General features: G+C 36.9%; 1 protein-coding gene across 4 annotated transcripts in view; it reads left to right on the plus strand.

Annotated features, from left to right (window-relative positions):
- srbd1 (S1 RNA binding domain 1) overlaps window positions 1-21,151 on the plus strand; it is a 54,505-nt gene that overhangs the window by 18,352 nt on the left and 15,002 nt on the right. For all 4 annotated transcript variants that reach the window (XM_056760902.1, XM_056760898.1, XM_056760900.1 and 1 more), the window contains exons 15-16: window positions 7,064-7,155; window positions 11,532-11,614. In XM_056760902.1, coding sequence (XP_056616880.1) covers window positions 7,064-7,155; window positions 11,532-11,614 — 175 coding nt within the window. The remainder of the gene's footprint in view (window positions 1-7,063; window positions 7,156-11,531; window positions 11,615-21,151) is intronic.

Below are 21,151 nucleotides of genomic sequence, written 5' to 3' on the forward strand. Positions count from 1 at the left end.
GGCCAGTCTCTGGTCATTAGACTCAGTTTGCAGGGGGACAAGGAATTACAGGAGCTCTCTCCTTCATACTCCCATCCACTTTGTTTTTAATCAGTGTCTGTTGCTTGATTCGGAGATAATCGTGTTCATTGTAACAGGAAAGAAACGTCCACTTATCTGAGAAATCAAGAAGACTAAACGTTTTCTAAGCTCAAGGACAGCTTCAAAGGTTTTAAAAGACTTAGTCTTTATTTATTGTCTTTAATTTACATTTCTTTATTCTCCACATTTTAGAATAATGGTAAACTCATTTTAATAATGGAATAACAGAATGGTAACTACACGTTTTTTTGTTAGGACTAAAAACATCCCAAAAAATTTAAAACTGTGTTATATGCCTTCAAAATAGCCATCCTTTGCCTGGAAGGTGCAAAATTGTACTCTTTGCATTTTATGGGCCAATTTAAACTCTGCGGGAAAGCTTTTCCATTCATGGGCTCATATTGGCTCATTATTTTGGCAAAAAATATTTTATTTAATAAAATCTTTGTCTTAAAAAATACAGTAAATTATAATATTAAGAAATAAAATTGGCACAGTAATATTTTTGTCTACAAAAACAACTTCAAAGATTTTAACAAACATTTTTGCATTAAAAGATTAAAAGATCATAGTATTGCAGTCATGTGCTTTAAAACTTTAGAATAAAACATGACACATTTACTTAAGGAGGAAATTGACAAGACGTCTTGTTTTAAAATAAATCTTCCGGTGAGCTGAGAAAAATCTAAATTTAAAGAAAACAACTGTATTTTCTTACCATGTGGCAAATAGTATTTTTCTTGTCTTAAACAAATCCCACTAAATATTGCTAAATTTATCTTGTTTTTAAAACACGATTCCGATCATTTTACTACAAACAAGACTATAATACTTATGCCAAATAATACAATTTAAAGTCTGGTTTGCAGTGTCATTTGTTCGATTTCTTATGGTTATGATACATTACTTTAAAGATTTCCTTTATGTATAGACCTGTGTCTGTGTCCTTTTTTGTGGTGCTCTTAGATTCCAGTTTGCTTCTGGTGGAGTGAGATGAGTTGTGGCTGTAAGGTCTTGGATGAGTGGAGTGCTGTTTCTGGGCAGTTTGGCCTCTGAGGAGGGTTCTGGGTAGGGTGATTAGGACAGGGAGAAATGAGAAGGAGTATTTGCCAGTCACAGGCCTTTGGCTAATGTCTCACTGAGGTATAGATGTCCGCAGATGTCACAGAGGACATTCAGAACCAGTGGGTTTATGAAGCCCCCTAATTTAGATTGACTACTTTTATCACAGTAAATATAGAAATTTGTGTTAATGTCTTTTATCGATGTCATGTATTTTAAAAGCCAAATGTTTGTTTGCATAAGGAATTTTAGCATCAATGTTGCATATTCATTCCAGCAGAACGGTTGTCCAGAACAGTCATACCAGCAATACTTTCTTGCATTTAACAAAGTTTTCATAAGAGCGGACATGGAAACTGTAGTGTCACTCTTAATCGGCCTTGTGCTGATTGATCCTCTTCAGCCAACCGTGAGATCAAACAAGCGGTCCGAAGTTTTCACTGCCTTTAACCCAGATGCCAAATCCTTGTCTGTCAATTTCTATCTAATGGCCTCTTGTGATGTCAGAACGACTGGAAGCACTTGCCAGCAGTGAAGTTTTTACCACGCTGCACATTTCATGCCTCATTTACTTGTGTTTGGCCGTTTTAGGTTTTAGTTTATAGCCCTTAGAGTATAGAGAAAGAAAAAGCTTGCTACATCAAAACATTGAAACCTCAATTTCACATCTGCATTCATGAACCGGACCTCTAATGAAACCGAAATGAAATTAGAATATGGAAAGACCCGAGATATCTGTTTTTTGAGCTATGCTTGGGTGCTTTTTATCTCTAGATTTTGAAATTTGTTGGAACTGGACACTCATGATCTTGAGATCTGGACACTGCACCCTGCCCCCATAATCTCTGCAGGAAACGACATGATCTTACAGGAATTTTTATGCATTTTACAAGGTGGCTTATTCATATTAAAGCATACAATATGAATAATTAAAAAACGCAATGATGAAGCCACCCTAAACCTAACTCTTATTGGCTTGAGGACAGAGCGATTACTAAATTCATAAAAATTTGCCGAATCATTAAATTTTATTACGAATTGCCGTGAGATTGTGGTGAAACATATCCACAACCTGGAAACCTGGAAAGCTCACACTGAAGAGACTCTTTGAGGAGAAGGGTGTTTAAGGGAGGAAGGGGAGCTGAGGGGGTGATGAACATCTGCCACCAGTTTGATGTGAGTGACTTTGAGGGTTTGCTCTTTTCAGACTTGTGTGGTGGTGGCAGATTGAATGTGGTGTTAACTGCGGCTCTGTACTGGCCGGGCGTTTTCTAGCCTCTAGCGCAGAGCCTGAGACTGACGGCCTTTGACACCTGCCATTCTGGCCCTGTTCTAGCCGAAAAAAGTCAGAGTTTTTAGACTTGGCATTGGGCGATATCTGATGACTTTCTTTTGGCTAGAGTCCCTTTGATCAGCTGTAATTATCCAAGATTGTTCTTTTTTTCCCGTCTCATTCTGGCAAACATGAAAGACAGAGATAGATTTGATCTTAATTTGTATTTATGAGAGGGGGCAACAATTTAAGCACTTTTCAATCTGTATAAATATGATCATTTTTTATCTTAACATTTAAAATGACCAGATTTTCAATTTGATATGCAGGGGTCTTTATAATCCATCATATAAGATTTTTTTAAATGTTTGCTTAATAAAGCAGTTTTGTTGACCAAATCCACGTGGTTTTACTTTGTAGTTTCGTACTTATAGTTAAAATACTCTATAGAAAAGCTTTGTGGTTAATCTTGAATTTGAGTGGGCCTAATTCTTTTAAATATTGCTGTGGTCCATCTAAACCTTGTATCTCATATAACTTTTTTACTATAAATCACTATTATTACTCACCCTTTATGTTTGTCACCAGGATTTGCAAATATCTAACCCAAAAGTATTAAAAAGTGTTAAAAAGTACAGTATTTGTTCTATGTGCGAATTTGGACATCCAAGATTTCAGATAGACAGCGAAAATATATTTTATTTATAGCAGTTGCAGAGCCTAATTCTCATCTGATGCTGACGGTTTTACAAAACATGACACACATGCTTAACTTATTTACTTGCACATCATATATGGTCAAGAATAGTGAATGTGCTTCCTCTAGCTTTAAGTCTTCATTCCATTGCAGGTTTTGTGTATCAGGTTACTGTCGAGATGATATCTCTTTACCCTGCCGATGGATCTGATGAATGATTTTTTTAATTAGCACTTGTGTTCGGGGGGCTGTTAGAGAGGCGAGTATCAAAGTATGTATCTCTTGATGTCACCCTGTGGTCAGGGACCTTGAGACGGGGAGATGGACCAGCCTAGAGGATTATGACAAATACAACGAGTACCACAGTAACTTACAATTAAGGGGGATGCTTAGCTGTGACTTTGCCCAGGGGGTCTCATAAACACATGATAGCCCCCAATAGTGTGTGTGAGTAAGTGTGTGACTCTCAAACCTAAAGGATCATCAAGTCATCTGCTGACAGGGTTTGTCTTTTTGTCATCATAACGTTGCATCTTTCGTTTCACTTGGGCTTGGCCAGGGAGCTGGTGGCTTTCTGCTGCCTGTCTTATACATAATGTTAAAATAGACACAAGGTTACATAGAATTCTGTAAAATGATGTTCTAAACATTGAACACTAAAAAAGATTGTTTTGAGAACTAAAACTTGATTGTCGGTTGTGTCATCTTTTATGGGAAGGTGTCACTCTCATCAGCACCAGCTCTAGTGTTTATAGAGATTTAGATTAGGGTTGCTAATATCTTTCTTTAAAATAGACAATTAATCGCCATTATCACAATTATTTAACAGACAATTCATCGCCAATGCACAATGATGTATAAGCAAACAAATAAAAAATGAGGTTCATGTTTGCAGACAGATGACTATAAATATTTAATGTTTGTTAGACATCAAGGCTTTGACAATATTACGATTAATAACAATTAATATATTCATTGAAGAAATGTACAATTTTATTAAATAACTAGTAGTATTTACTATAGAGTGACTTTAAAGAAAACAAAAACTAAATATGAGGATGATGTCATCTTGGTGTGTAGATGCAGCATGTTTGGAATCAAAGAAACAAAACAAATCAACCCAAAACATACAAAGCTGAGACAACTCAAAAGATGTAGAAATGTCATTTGAACTTAACAGTGAGTGCAGATCAAGGACCGTCGATGTAAAATTTTGCAGATACTGCAGAGATCACCCTTGTTTTCTAAGGATTCACAATAATTGCAGTTATCTGAAATATTTGCGATGAGAGGATTATTTAATAATTGTTCCATCCCTACTATTCTTTATAATAACCTGCTTCACCTTGACCCTTGAGTAAGTGCTGTCACCACAACAATATATAAGAGGTGAAAGGGTCTGAGAAAATGAGTCAAACTGGTCCATGTCACAAAGCCTCTGCATCCTGTCAGGGGTATGATGACACTAATTGGCAACGTTAACCAAAGAAGCCGTGGGCAGCAGTGGAAGGACAGGAAATGTAACAGGCTGCAGTTGTGAACCGGCCTAATTTGAATGCTTATTCTGTAACTGTGCTCATAATTATGTGGGGAGGACATTATCTTAGTCAAGGTCGATTCAAGAGTACATGTTTTATCTGTAACAACAATAGCATAGAGGAGTACATTTCTGAAATTTGTTAAAGATAGATACAATCACTAATCTATATAAATTACTGGATTGCGCCTAGCACGCTAAACTAACGGCAGGAGGCGATCTCTGTTTTATCTGTTTTTACTGTTTTATCAGAACATTTGGCCATACCAACATGGCTCCCGAAAGCTTCACTGTAATGACGTCATGAACAATCCAGTCATTTATATAGATAAGTGGGTAAAACAGATCTCAGTAACTTGGCAAGTAAAAAAAGTTTTGAAGAAGGTTCTGATGGAATTTTTTTAAACTAGCCAATAATATCTTTTGTAATATATGATGAATCAGGGTCTGATGAGCTGAAAAGAAACGTTTCATTTTGTCACAAAGATCACTTAGATAACTTAAAAAATTACACTTGAAGATTTCATTTTTATTTAAATTCTAAGCATGAATAATAACTGCAGATATAAATAAATTATATCTTTAGGTTTGTAAAATAGAGTTTTTTTATTGTTATTTTTTATTGTTATTTTTATATATTTCGTTTTTCGTTTAGTTTTTAATCTTGTATTTAGTTTTTAATTTTATAAGAACACGAATATATTTCTGAATTTTCCATTACTGAATTTTGTTTAGTATTTAGTGTCCTTTTGTCAGAAGTACATGTAAAGAATGCGCTTGTTTACCATTAGATGGCAGTATTTACCCATGCTTTCATTTGCTTGTTGGGTGACCACTACTGTTAGATTCATGATTAGATAAATAAATACACTGTTTACTAAACTAAACCTGTGTGAATAAATAGTATTCTCAATGAAAGGCTTGAAAATTAAAACACATAAAATTGTTGTGTCTGTTAATAATGTATTTGTAATTTTTGCTGTAATCCATTAGAGGCGTAATGCTAGTTGCCTGATAAGTAAAACTGTGGATAGATACAACTGTGTACATTTTTAAGGAAAGAACATGTTTGTGTGTAATGTAATTGATGTGATAGCGTTGATATCAAAGGTTTTGTGCATATCTGCAGAGTGCTCTTCACTGCCTTGCAGATTTACCTTGCTTGTTGGCATACATTAGATTTTATTTAAATTGTCAGTATGTATGTGACACTCTTGGTAGGATCATTAAGAGTTGGTAAAAAATTACAAACCAGTTAGGATTGTTTTGACTACATGCTATCGTTTTGTAGCAATAGTGCGTTTATGAATATATAGCTGTCATAACATTATAACTATGTAATTTTCATCACTTACTGCTAGTTAATAAACATGTTTTTTAACAAAGTGTTTGTGGCATATAAAAATACGTTGATAAAAATAAAATCTATCATGGTGGGGTAAACCCTACGCAATGCAACACTGTATTTTTAATCTCTCAAAGTACATCTCTGAAATTTTATATTCATTATTTATGCAATAATTAAATATAATTATCCTCACACTTTCATATAAATGTAATGCATCTGGGTTCTCACACTGGTCTGCTGCAGAAGTCCTTTCAAACGTCTTTTCAATAATGTTTATTACATTATGTTTTTATTAAAGACCTCATGGATGTTCATTCTTGTTGATACGACAGAAGAACATGTCTCAGTTGATTTTGACGAGACTGCTCAGGCCTTATAGATGCCTGGTGGTACATAAAAACAAAACAATTCAGGAAACAAAGTTGTTTATTATTAAAAAACTATTAATATATAAAGAACTACATTACATAGATGTCTAATATATATCACCATGTTATTAGTTGGTTTCTGTCTCTGTCTTTTATTTAGAACCTGTGCAACTGTAATATGACATGAATAGCTATTCTATAAAAGCTTCTTCAGTCAACCTTTGATCACCGCCACACTCTCTTTCTCTTTACTACTATCAAATCTTGTTTTTTTCCCCACAATCACATCACTTACCTTCTCCTTCTGTCTTGGAAATTGTTGTATGATTCAGTCCCAGCAACTTTCATTTAATAAACACCCAGCTATGAACATCAACTCGGAGTCACAGAATTTAACCACAAGCCTTCAAGATGCTAAAATGGCTGTTGGTGTCCAATATAAACAGCGCTGTATTGAGCATATGTGTGTTGTTGCACATGTCCTCTGTGCATTGCTGTGTACTGCAAGCTTCAGGTCCTGCAGGTTCGGCTACATGTTTTCAATGGAAATTTATTTAAATTGGCTCTTTGGTCTGTCCTCCTAGAATTACTGGGAAGTGAATTTATGAGACTCCCACATCATCTGGGGTCTTCGTGAGTTTATATCACCAATTTCCTTGGAAACCTTCTTCAGTCTGTCTTTGTTTTTTTTGTCCAGCATAACAGATGAAGCAGGAGCGTCCATCTATAGCGTGAGTCCCGAGGCTGTGAAAGAGATGCCTGACCTGGATCCCAACTTAAGGAGTGCAGGTGATTACATATTCTTCTCTAGAGTTTAACCAATGTGTTTTTTTGCTGAAATACTGTATAGAAAATTAATTTGTAAATGAAAATAATGCCTAAATCTGTCATTTTATTTCACACGAAATATTTGGACAATATTTTTCTAATTTAAGTTACTGCGTGGCAGTGCTCGTAACTTTGTTTTGAAAAGTGGTGGGGACTGAGATGACAAAAACAATACTTTGGGGGTATATTTATCATATATAGTATAGTGGGTGGTCTGTCCATTGCCTACGCCGCTTTTCGACTACAGCTCTCACATCTTGTGGTTCCCAAACTGTCACTTGGCTGTTGCGGTGCATTACACTTAATAACAGATTTTTTTCTTGGACTAAAAAAGTCACTTGTTTATAGGTTTACACATTTTTGTGCTTGGACATTGGAGGCACGAGCAAGCACCGCAAGTCTGTTTGATGCACACATTATTATACTGGACGTGTGTCTGAAGTCGTGGCTCTCTGTCTTCCGCATATATGACTTACGAGTGTGAGCAACGGGAGATGGTGAGAAAGCGGCTCATCCTGTGTTTTCCACAAGATTTAGATTTTAATGGCACCTAAACAATGCACACTTTACGCAAGCATTTCTCAATTTCTTCCAAAAAGTTGTGGGGACATGTCCCACCCGCAAATTACACCTGCTGCATGGTATTGGTAAAGATGCTGTAATATAAATGTTAGACTTTATTTTGGATTTTGGTGACAAATGACCTTGCGAATATGAATGTCAAACCTTTTCTTGTACCAAACGTGGAGTGGTAAGCATACTAACATTGACTGAAAGATGTCCCTTTGAATGATGGGTTTGTTTGTTTTTTAGTGCCAAGACCCAAGTCACATGTACTGGCCCTGGACAGTTGAATCACCTTTACCTGTCAGTCTAACTCAGCTCCTACTAAATCAGACCTTTATATGGCATTCATGTCTTTTTGTCAGGAACAGACTTCCTGTTTACCTGTAGGCCACATTTATTTCTCTCAATATATTGACTTCAGATGCAGTGAAAGACAGTTGCCCTGGTAGACAAAATGCCACTTATGAATAAAACAAGTTTCACTTCTTTCGAAAACTGTGTAACACATTAGGGTTCTGTATGAAGGCGTCCTTGTGTTTGGACCACACAAGCGACTCTCCAATATTGAAAAACGTAAAGCATGGCGAAAAGTTTGGAAATCACTCCAGTGTTCTCAAAAACAGGATGTGAGAATTATACCAGACTTCCTCTATAAAGGCAGTAAATCAGTGTGGGATTAATCATAAATTTTCCTCTGGTCAAGTGCAAGAGCGAGCTAGGAAGCTATATTTGGCCATTTTATGAAAGGCGTAAGAAATTGGAGCGTCCTGTGTGGGATCTGTGTAAATGTGTGTAGTGCTCTGTGTTTCACACAATAAATACACACTAAAACATAGGATAACAGTATCAAAACATAAGTGGCTTGTTTTTTAATAAGAAAATACAGTTATGCATGACACAGTGCAGTATTGTGTAGGAAGTATTAAAAATCTTTTAATACTAATAAAGTAAACTCTGTTGAAAACTGGACCCTCTGATTTCACCACAGTTTGTATACTGAGCACTCAGATGTGTTTTATAATGAATGGTAGAGTCCTCTAGTGTTGAGACACCATGCAGCATTACTAAAATCAGAGATCACAACTCTAGAATTTGGAATAGATCATTATCTTGCAATATTAAATACATTTATTTATTTATGATATATTTTTTGATATATTGAAAAGTCGTTTATTTAGAAATATATATAGTAATTTATTATTAGTTTTTTCCCTTTTACTTTAAATACATATGTTTGTATATTTTTTTAAGTGCTGTCAAATCGATTAATCAATAAATATTTACATCATATAAATGTGCGTATCTCTATGTATAAATGCACACAGATACATGTATATATATATATATATATAACATAAATGTACGTAAATATATTTAGATTTCTATATATATACAATTTATATTATGAATATATATGTTACACATGTTTCTTAAATATACACATTTATATATTTTTATGGATTCATATAAATATACACAACACATATATTAAATAAACACAAAATAGGGATGTAATGATTCATGATGCTGATCTCACAATATGATTTATTCACAATTTATTTGTATAAAGTGAGTTGAGACAAATTATAAATAAACAACTGCCCTTTTATTATTTCTCAAATGCTGCACATTCGTTGTAAAATAAAAATATACTTTTTGTCAAATAACAAAACTGAACTGCAATTTTAAAACAAATTCCAAATCAATGAAAATGCAAAAGTCTATGTAATGTAAACAAACTAAAACTTTGTCTGTGCTTTTCTTGGATTTTATTTGCATTTAAGAAATGTGATTGTGATTGATGTGCACAAATTCAAAACGTTTGAGTTTCAAATGTCTTGGTATGTTTTTATAGTACGATGTTCAACATTTCAGATAATCAAGGACATTTCTATTTTCATTGTATGAATTCTAAGAGTTAAACCGTAGCTGCCGTAGAAAGAGGTGTTCAAACACTGGATGAGAGCAGTTTCAGGAGGTGACTGCCTTTCTCTTAAGACCTGAAAGATGAAGGTATCTGTGCTTGCTAAAGTGGGTGAGCGTGGAAAGAGGTTTTGAGGTGGGCTGCAAGAGCATGATGGCCAAGCCTCACTCGCTGCGTCTCTACGCTGAACTCTGTGGGAAATTGCTGCCTGTAATAATATTTGGATAGAGATGGAGTTTCAGCTCAGGCCTTGTACTGAACACACAAAAGCACTTCTCTCCACTCTCTGTAATGTGGAGCTTGTGTTTGGGCAGAAAACCACGTACTCTCTCACATTCTGTCTTGAGTTTTCAGGCCTGTTATTTCTGTCTGAGTCTTGTTCTCTTCCTCACTCTCTCTCGCTCTTTGACACTCACACACACGGCCACGCACAGTAAAGATGAAAATCTGATTTTCATTTGCTGACCTTCAACAAGACTAGATAAAGCTAATGGAACAAGTGCTCCACAGTGCTTATGTTCATTTCATTTTATAAAATTGTCTTTGGCCTGCTCACACATGATATTTCCAGGGACAAGTTGGATTCTGCTTCTTCTAAATTGAGTTTTATTTACTTTAATTGAGTTCTTATTTGTCCAGACCACTCTTAGTTGGCTCATGTCTTTGCCTGTCTTACAGAATTTACTGGGAAACAGGACTCATGGCAAATCTATATGTGTCTGTCAGTGTCTCTCATTCTCTCTCTCTCAGACAGATGTGATGTCACGTGCGCTTGTAGTTACCGCTATTAAATGAATCTGTCTGAGTTTATTTGTCTAATCTCTCAGCCTCATTTAAAGGTCAGAGTTGCACAAGTGTTTTTGTTTTGAGCTTACGTCGTAAAGAGAAAATAGTCTAGTACAAGGAAAAGTATGCATAGCTCAGTGTGTTTAAGCGTGGACTTCAGGAGTGCACATTTTTTAAATAAAGGGTTGTTATATTGAAGGTACATTAATATATGCCACAACCTTAGTATAAGTATAATATCTTACTCCCACCAAAAAAAGTTACAACAACTACAGTATAATTAAATTTTTAGACAATTTATCAGTAGTAACAGAGAGACTGTACATCTTAATGATGATTTCATAGAAGAGATGTTACCATGACATATTTAAAAGTCCAGTGAATGAAATTTGGCGGCATCCAGTGGTGAAGTTGCGAATTGCAACCAACGGCTCACTCCACCCCTCCCTTGCGAAGCACTACGGTGGCTCTCACAGGACTAAGATGTCATTACGTTTTGCTTCTTAGCCGGCGAAAATGTATTTATGAAACACGCTCCAGAGAGCAGTTTGTCCGTAAACAACATTGCGAGGGACCTGCGGTGTATGTAGATAGAAATAGCTTATTCTAAGGTAATAAAACAAACTCTTCATTATGTAAGGTCTTTATAAGCTCTAAATACATAGTTATGTTTATTGTATTGCATTTCTGTTAATATATCCTCCAAAAAATTACACATTGATATTTTCCCTTATATGTGATAAATTGCTTTTTGATGCTTGTTGTAGTCTGTTCATTAATACAGAACCCATGTTTAAGATCTCAGCTCAGCTAAACCCTAAACAGAGTTCTTTAGTTTCTTGCAAGCACCGGAATTCCCTGTAGTAAATGCAAATCTGCTTCATTAATATAGTCTGTAAACCAGTGATTAGTTCAAGGCATTTGTGTGGGCTTAATTTATTCTTAATTAAATCTGTTGGTTTATTAAAGTGTTAATATTGCTTATCCCTCCAGAGGATGTTATTATATTTGAGAGTAAACTGTTCAATTGTGAGATAATTTCCTCCTGTGGTCTTCTCAGTGTCCATCGGGAGGCGTGTTCAGGACCCTTTAGCAGAGCTCATTAAGATTGACCCCAAACACATTGGGATTGGCACCTATCAGGTGAGTCACATGATATCTTCTTTTCTAAGTGTTATGTCCGAAACATACTGTATTAGATGTGAATTGCTGCTTAGGTGTTTGAAGTGCATTAAAGGCACTTTACAATTAGGTTTTATTTGTTAACGTTAGTAATTTTGCATTAAAGATACTTTACAATAACATTTTATTTGTTAACATTAGTAAATTAATTAACTAACGTAAACTAGAAATGTTAACTAATGTTAACAGTTACGATCTTTGGTTTTAATAATGTATTAGTAAAATAACATAAAGTAAGAAAAATAAATCCTGTAGAAGTGTTGTTCTTGTTAGCTAATGCATAAACCCATTGTTATAACCTTATTGTAAAGTTTTACCAACTTAATTGTGTCTTTATGATTTATGATATCATTTATCATCCAGGTGATAGTGACTGTGTGAACAATGTGTGGCTCTACTCCTGATGCTTTCAAATGTTCAAAGTAGTTGTAGGCTCTTTCCCAACTTTCTAACCAGCCTCTGATTTTTTACGTTTAAGTAAAACAGAAGTCAGCTGGACCAGCGACCTAATCCTGTCTCTCACTGTTTGCTTTTGCAGTCCCGTCTTATGAGTAATTCATTTCTCTCTTGAAATCAATTCAGCTGCTATTCCCAGCAGCATCATATGTTGACTTGAGGCCTGGTTTTGTATTTTTTCTTCTCCCTCACTATCCAGCTTTCGCCTTCTCTGTGGTCTGTGCCACATGCTTTATTTCTCCTTCATCTACCCTTTGTTTCGCTCTTTAAAAAACAGTTATGACCTTTGTTGAACCTCATTTGGATGCTCCTTGTCATTGCCTTAGATAACGAATATCAAGCTAAATGGGCTTTGCAAACTCATGATTGTTTTGTATGCAGTCGTTCATATTACTTGTGAGTGAAATTTAGCTGGTTTAAGAGCAGTACAAGGGAACTCTAAACCAAGTCCACTGCAGCCTCTGAGCCATTTCCCAAATAAGGCGAGGAAAGAACATCTTGCATCTTTGCAAATGTCAAGGATCAATATCGCATATCACATATTTCACACTGTCAACTTTTGACCCAAAGACCATATGCACATGTGCACAGGTTTAGGTTAGCAGAGGATCAGGGTCACCTCTTCTTGCCCTTGCACAGTGTGAGACTTGTCCAGTGTGCATCGCAGAGTCGCCCTGCACGTCTGTCAGCACTTAGCGTTTATTTACCCTGCTACATAATCTCAGCAACACAAGACGCCTCTCCACTGCTTTGACATGATGAGTGATGTGTGTGTTAGAGAGAGAGAGAGGTTTACAGTATGTATATTTGTTTGTGTTGCAAATAGACTGGACTATGTACAGTGATCTCAATTCAGATTATCAGGTAAACTTTCTAGGCAGGGTCATAACCTCTAACTAGCGGAAACATGCGGATCCCCCTGGCTTTTCAGCGGATAATACTTCAATTATTAGATTAGCCATTTTTACATTTAGTAAATTTATTTACTTTAATATTCTCATTCCCAAGTGATGTTGAAATTGATTTGTTTTTAGGGATAGTTTTCCCAAAAATAACAATTCTGTCATAATTTATTCACCCTAATGTTTTCAAAACCTGTATATGGCTCGTTTTTGCTTAGCACACAAAAGAAGATATTTTGAGAATTGGTCAGGGGGTTTTGTCTCCATATACAATAAAGAAGTCAATGGGGCTCAGTGTTGTTCGGTAACCGACATTCTTCAAAATATCTTCTTTTGCGGTCTGTAGAAGAAAGAAAGTAAGACAGGTTTGAGTGACTGGACCGTCAGTAATTGAAAGAATTTTCCTTTTTCGGGAGGAACTTTACAAGATGATAACACATTGCCCTCTGTTGTTGCTTGTACTGTCATGACATGCCTGTTAGCCAAAGCGGGAGGGACCTCCAGAGTTTACGTTTATATTGTTAACTGTCAATCACTGAGGCAGAAGAGGATTGTTTTTCAGGTTTCCGAACTCCTTAAAGGTCCCAAAGGGCACATTTTACCATTTTACCCAGCTGTGAGAGAAAACAGCACACACACGTCCGGATATTAAGGAAACTGTCACTCTCCTTGACACACTTTCCCATGTGTACCTCAAGTCCACTAGCAGCGTCTTATCTTCTTTAATTATATGAATTCATTTTTATTAAACATCTTTTTTCGTTTTCCTTAAGGTATATATTTGTAAGTTACTTAAAAAGTACCCTTAATTTAGTGTCGCTGGTTATAGGTTCATATGTTTTGATTGTTGTTCATACATGATGTTGCTTTAAAGCTGTTCATTGCTTCTGTTCATAAAGTGTTTGCAAATGTTAAGATAAAAGTGTTGTTCCAAACTGAATCAATTCTAGGGCATCATTGACTAGCATTAAATGGTTGTCACGGGTGCCCCAGAACTGTTTGTTTTCCTAAATTCTTCAAAATATAAAATACAATTATAGACAAAAATCTGTGTTGCCCCGGAAAAATTTAGTTGCTAACATCCTTCCAAAAATCTTTCTTTGTGTTTAACCTAACAAAGAAATGTATACTGGTTTTTAATAATTCATGACAACATTTTTGGGGAAACTCTCCCTTTAAAGGGGTAATTTTGCGAAAATATGTTTTGTTGTCATGTACATTTAATAGGGTTACAGGTAAGAATGTTGAAGAAAAAAGGAAGAACAGCTTACCACGTACATTATTACAAAATAAATAACGATTTATTTTGGATGAGCTGCCCCTTTAAGGACAGGGAAGAAAAGCTCTGATGATGTCACTGTAGTTTTCTCAGAGCTTTCTCTTTTTAATGGGCCTGCTGAGACTGTTCCCTCAGGGTGAAACGGAAGAGAGCGAATGAAGGTGTGAGTATTGACTGACAGGAAGCTGATGGACGATGATTGATAGCTCTGCTCTTTTTCGCGTGGGAAAAAGTCAAAGTTATGTTCTCCTGAACACCTTCTCTTATATTATGATTCATACTAGTGCTGTAGCTGAATATGTTGTGTGGTCCATTTTCCGTATAATAGTTGTTGAATAAAATTGAAATACCTGTTGGTGGGTTCAGGATAGCCTTCAACAATAACCTCTATATTTCGGTCCTTATTGGTGTTTATTTTAGTTACAAACTAATGAAAAAGAGCAACATCCGTGTTTTTCTCACGTTATTGCTGGGCGAGTGTGCACGTGGGAGCAGCTCTCATGTTCTGTCTGACAGGTGTTTACTGACTCCAGACCTGAACTCCAGGCTTCACCTGAGGTAAAGGAAAGATGGAAGGGAGTGTAGGTGAGAAAAGTGTCGCCGTTAAAATGTCAACTCATTGCCAGGAAACTGCATCACCTGATTTGCTGCCAGAAGCTTTCAGTCTCAGTTGAAAGCTTGTTTTAATTCATGCAATAGTGTTTTCCAGGTCTGGAAAAGTCATTGAAATGAATACAGTTGCTGGTGTGTAGAATTTGCGAAGAGAGAATTAATTCATTTCATTAAATAGTTATTCAGACTTTGGCTGGAATGACTCATAAGCAAGTTTGTCTGAATTAAAGGTGTTCTATTGACGGAAATGCAATATAATATACACAACTATGTCTACAGAGGTGTATAAGGGCCTTACATATTGAAGCTTTATGTTTTTATTACCTTAGAATGAGTTATTTCTATCTACATACACCCCAGGTCCCCTTGCATGGAATCCGAAATGTTGTTTCTACAGTAGTCCCAAACACAAACTGCTCTACTGAGCGTGTTTCATTATAAATACTTCAGCAAAGAAGCGAAAACTTGACAACATCTTAGCACGGTGTCAGCGACCGTAGTGCTTCGAAAGGGTAGGGGAGAGGGATGGAGTGAGCCATTGGTTGCCATTCAGAAGCTCATCAGTAGATGCCACTAAATTTCACAAACTGAGGCTTAAAAATTGCTTTTAAACCCAGGAAGAACTGGAATGATAATGGAGAACTCTGAAGAGTAATTCTATTTTCATTTTTAATTATTTCTGCATGGAGATTAACATCGATCAACACATCTACACATGAACTTGTAGTTAAGACTGTAGAACGTATAGAGCCGCAGACCACTTTCTTTCGTTTCCTAGAACAGGTAGAACTTCAACGCTGTCAGTCATTGGCATCTCTTCGACCTCTGTCAGGATGTCTTCAGCAGTTTTCAAATGCCTCATTTGGAGCTTTCATGTTTTGCTGAAAACGCGGGGCTCTGGTTTCTCAGGAGGCAGAGGTTTGGGAGGTATGTAAAGGGATCTCCCAGTCAAACATCTTTGTGTTTTCAACTCTCTCTGGGAAGTGTGTTTTTAGAGCCTGCAGCTGGTTAGATGTACGCTGGGTCACAAGGGTGGGGAGAGAAGAACTGATTGACATCTCGGAGTGGCAGCTTTTGATAAAAAAAGCTGTTAACTGGCCCGAGTGCGGACAGACGCACTTTGTTCTGGCGCTGGGGCCTGTCCAAGCCAAACAGGACCTCGCACCTGAATTTAATCTCGCGGTGTGTATTTGGGTCTGGGTGTATGTTTTCGTGTGTACGTGGGCGCGTGAGTTTTGTGTCATCCGTGCGTATTTGTGTTACCGCTCCTTTTCGTCTCCCCGCTCTGGAGTGGCAGAAGCAAGGGATTCTGGGTATGCGTCTGTTCACACTTAAACAGGTTTTAAAAACTATGTGAACTCGCACCACATTTCTTCACCTATTCCTCAATGCTTTAATTGAGTTGGGGTTGTTGTGTCTTCAGGGCGACCACACCGCTACGCCGTGTCAGAGCTCAGCTGCCATCCGCTCTTCCTACTGAGCAAGGCCGGAGAGCGGCACAACGTGTGTTTGAAGACAGATGGAGAGCTTAATATGAGCTTGAAGAGAACACTGTGTATCTCATGAAGCAGCGGAGAGCTTCTCAAAGACGTTGTTTGATTCTAATCTTACACTTTAGCAGATGTAGCTCAGTGCTCTTCGGTTTAACACTCTCTAATTGAAATGGTTATGCCGTTTTTGATATATCCACTAGGATTGACGAGAGCTTGAAGAGATGACATGGGTAAAAGCCAAAGCCTCTTTCAAGTGCGACTACCGGAAGGCCGGATGATTCACAGCGTCAAGGCTGATTTTTCAGATTGTCACATATGTCGACCACAACACTGTTATTACTCTCTTGTTCATCTTTGTTCAATTTGTTCACAGTGATAGATCTGTCTTTGAAGCCGTATTCCCTCCCTCTCGACCCGGCGTGGCAGACCGCCTGACAGTTGATGCGGATCATTGAACGTTCTCCCGTTCCATCATATGCCGCTCATTTACGCTTTTCTCCCAGTATGCAAGCGCTACTATCACAGCAGGGGCGTCCCACATCATAAATTAATGGAGCATCGCGTATATCTTCCAGGAATCGCCTTAAAAATAGATCTGGGGGGCTGTTATAATTGATGGCGTTCTAATGAGTGTGCATTCCATCAGCGGTGCCTGGAGGCCGTCGTTTTTAGGTGTCTTTCTGCGCGCTTGAGGACTGTGAGAATTTTCGCTTCATCCACGCTCAAGGCATTCTGTTCAGCCGACTGCCTGCCAAGTACTCAAAAGCTAACCTTAGGGTTTGGGAGCAGATACATGGGAACCTGTCCGCATACTTCTCAGGTTGCATCCGGATATTGTGCACCAGAGGGTTTTTGTGGACTAAAAATAAGGTGTTTGGTATTCTTATGAAAGTCTCTCGAGCATGTGCTGATGTATTTTTTTTATATTTATCAGAGTAGTCATTGGTTGTTACTGCACAAGCTGTATACAGCGATCATATAGTGATGAGTGATCGTTTTGTAACCATCTTAAAGGGCCAGTTCACCCCCCTCAAAAAAAAATTCTGTCGTCATTTACTCAGTCACGAGTTGTTTCAAATCTGTATAAATGTATTTGTTATGATGAACACAGAGAAATATGTTTGAAAGAATGCTTGTAACCAAATAGTTCTTGGCCACCATTGACTTCTATAGTAGGAAAAATTACAATGGCAGTCAAAAGTGCCACAGAACTGTTTGCTGTCCTACATTCTTCAAAATATCTTCTTTTGCATTTAACAGAACAAAAAAATGTATGACACAATTATCCAGTTATTGTATTCAATGGTGGCCACGAAGTGTTTGGTCACAAACATTCTTCAAAATATCTTTCTCTGTGTTAATCTAAACAAAGAAATTTATACAGATTTGGGACAATTTAAGGGTGAGGAAATAAAGACATAATATTTATTTTAGGGTGAACCTTTCCTTTAATATAGTTTAATAATATATGGGGAAATGCCATAAATTGTATACGTCTGGGTATTTTCAAAATGAAAGAGGATCATTAGGAATGATTGATGTGTAGTTGATGAATTTCTAATGAATGCTTTTTCCCTCAGGCACTCCTGTTTATTGTTTAGACTTCTTGCGTCTTTTTCACACATGCATTCCAGAAGCATACACAAATTTCTCACCTCTCTAAGGTTACAAAAGAAAAGTGTGAGACAGTCTGGCTGAATGTTTCAGCAGGGTTTTCCCCACACGAAGCCTGTTTCTGTGCAGTTAAATGTTTACCTGTATAGTATTACAGTTTCTTTTCAATATTTGTGTATCAATAGCTGATTTTAGGAAGTGATACTCAAATAATCTTCCTTTATTTTCTCATGAAGTACCACAGCCTCTCTGGTGTAATTGATGCTTTTTTTGGTACTTTTGGTGTATTTCAATTAACTCTGTTTACCACTAGAGGCAATATTGTGAGAGAGTACATGATTGTTCATGTCTCGCACTCTTACCTGTTCGCCCTCATGTCATTCTAAACCTGCATGACTTTCTGTTTTCCGTGTAACACAAAAGTAGATATTATGAAGAATGTTGGTAACTAAACTGCACTGCACCCCATTGACTTCCATTGTATGGACACAACACTACTGAGACATTTCTCAAAATATCTTCTTTTCTGTTCCACAGAAAGAATCATATACTGCATGAGGGTGAATAAATTATGACAAAAATTGATGATAGTCCACCCAAAAAAACAAACATGTATGACTTTGTTTGTTCCGCAGAACACAAAATGAGATATTTTGAAGAATGTTGTTAACCGGCCACCAATAACTTGCATTGGTTTTGTGTCCATAAAAGTGAATCGGTGACCAACTTTCTTTAAAATATCTTCTTTTGTATTCTGCGGAAGAAATAAAGTCATACAGTTTTGAGATCACAATAGGGTGAGTAAACGATGACAAAATTTAAATGCTTTCGCTTTAACTTTGTGTTTATCCTGTGGGTTAGAAAACACAAAGGTTTCTTTATTCATATCTGATTGGACACATTTCACCTCATGTTATACATCTCGTCGTGGTTGGCGACTGGTCTCATTTACCGTGTCCATTAACACCTTTTGGTTGCAAACACAGCAGCCCTTGGGACAGTTTTTGTGGTGCCGTATTCAATCATTATAGCTATTGCATGTGCCAGTCATTTTAGGACCGAGCATTAAAACATCATCACTTTTTCACTGAAAGAAAAAATGTATATAGAGCCTCTGCTTACAGGAGTTTCTGTAGTTCCTGTTTCTTATTTAGTTTAATGGTGTCAGTTAGTGCCCTTTTTGATTAATTTTATTACATAGTGTTTTAGTAGACTATATTTATATTGTATTATGTTTTACCTATTTTTCTACAGTATTTATCAAACATTTCCTTGTCTTGGTGTGCTTTGCTCTCAACTGACATGTGTTTTCTGGACAAACAGGCAGATCTGCTAATGAGGTTTACATGATCAGGTTTCTCTAGAACACAATATTTGTTTTCGGGGTGTTTTTTGTGTGTTGTTTGAACATCTGCTTCTCGGACCTCTTTGACATCCTTGCCTTTCTGGCCACATTTTTACAGTCCTGTACTGTGTTTTATTACAATGGATAACAGTGCTTCAGCCGTACGTTGCATCACTCTGAAACATAATTGCTTTGGAGGGATGTTAACATGTCTTGAATGTGATTGAATATAATCCACTATATCGTTGTTGTGCAAATTTGCTGATTTGCTGCAGTTGAAAAGCACTTTTTAATACTTTTAATGGTAAGATATTTGCAAAACCCAGTGACAAACATAAAGGGTGACTAATAATAATGATTTATGACAAAAAATAAGATTCACGAAATATGCAGATACAAGGTTTTAGAAGGAAAGCAACGATATGTAAATGTTATTAAGAAGAAAACGAAGACATCATAATTAGTTTTAGTTAATACATAGAATGCATGTTTCATATTATTTAGTTTTTCACATCTACTCAATTTCATAAAAAATGTGTATCATATCCTAGAATGAGTAACACAAAAAGCATTAGGATAGAGTTTCCTAGTTCATTGTTGACTGTAACATTAACACTCTCTCAAAGTAAACCACTGTGTCTAAATAGAAGAGAAATATATCGTCTATGTCTTCGTTTATTATTTCTGCCTGTTCCCGTGTTAGCGTTTGACTGTGTTTTTGCGTGTGTGCACAAGGGAGATTGAATGTGTATATTGAATTAGCTGTAAGAGGACTGAGGGCTTCTCATTCTGTATGAATGGTGAATTTGTAATCGCACAAACACAAAACACGCTGGCAGATAGAAAAAGAGAGCTTTAAACATACTTACCGTGTAAATGTACTTGCAGAAAGTAAACAGAACCGGCAAAACATGTCATACACTCCACCACAAACTGTCATTGCTTCCCTTTGGCCGTTCTCACTGTTTGATTTTCCCCGGATGAAACAGAAAATGAGAGGATCCAGTTTTTTTGACCTGTTAATGTTTCCTCTCTGAAGTTTGGATGTTCCCCGTCACCCTTTTATGCATCCATAAAACTGGCGCATGATGTGAAAGTTACCTGCACGCTTAAAGCTTCATCAAAAGGGCTTTGAATCTTTATATATTTGATTTTAGTCATTTAAGTCTAATTATAGTGCAGTTTTGCCAAACGTGTATTTTCCTCTGTGTTCAATTAGCATCATTCCTCCAGACTTAAATGGTTTAAAGAAGCATGGCAGTGCTGTTTTTGTATTTTACCTATCCTGCATCTCATGTGGATATACTGGACGGATTAACCCATCTTTATTAAATTACATTTTCGAGTTTTCCTCCGAAGCCACTACAGGGGTTCGAAGTCATTACATAAAACTCTTGTAAATATAGTAGAGCGCTCATCGTAATGAGTCCTCCCAAATGAAGTATTGCACATTCTTCTAACCAGGTCTCCAACACCGGTAACGTCTTCCATATGGATCCTGGTCCCAATGCCAGACAGACAAAGGCTTGTCAGAATTCCCTGCTCGCTCCTAATTTTGGTCCGTTTTGGATTTGGCCTTGTGGTTTTATGTGCTTTGAATTCCATCTCCATTTTAGAAAACCGCCTCCAAAGTGTGAAAAGTTCGGCTGGATTAACTTTATCAATTCTCTGCACTTAATGGAAAACCCCTGTGAGAGGACTTTGAAGTGTCACAGATGCTTTCCAAGGAAAACAGCCTCAGACCTTCTCGCCGCGTCTCTCGAGGCAAGGGATCCACCGAACGCCTTTTTGTTCTGC

The sequence above is a fragment of the Triplophysa dalaica genome, chromosome 11, assembly GCF_015846415.1.
Source record: "Triplophysa dalaica isolate WHDGS20190420 chromosome 11, ASM1584641v1, whole genome shotgun sequence".
NCBI classification, from domain to species: Eukaryota; Metazoa; Chordata; class Actinopteri; order Cypriniformes; family Nemacheilidae; genus Triplophysa; species Triplophysa dalaica.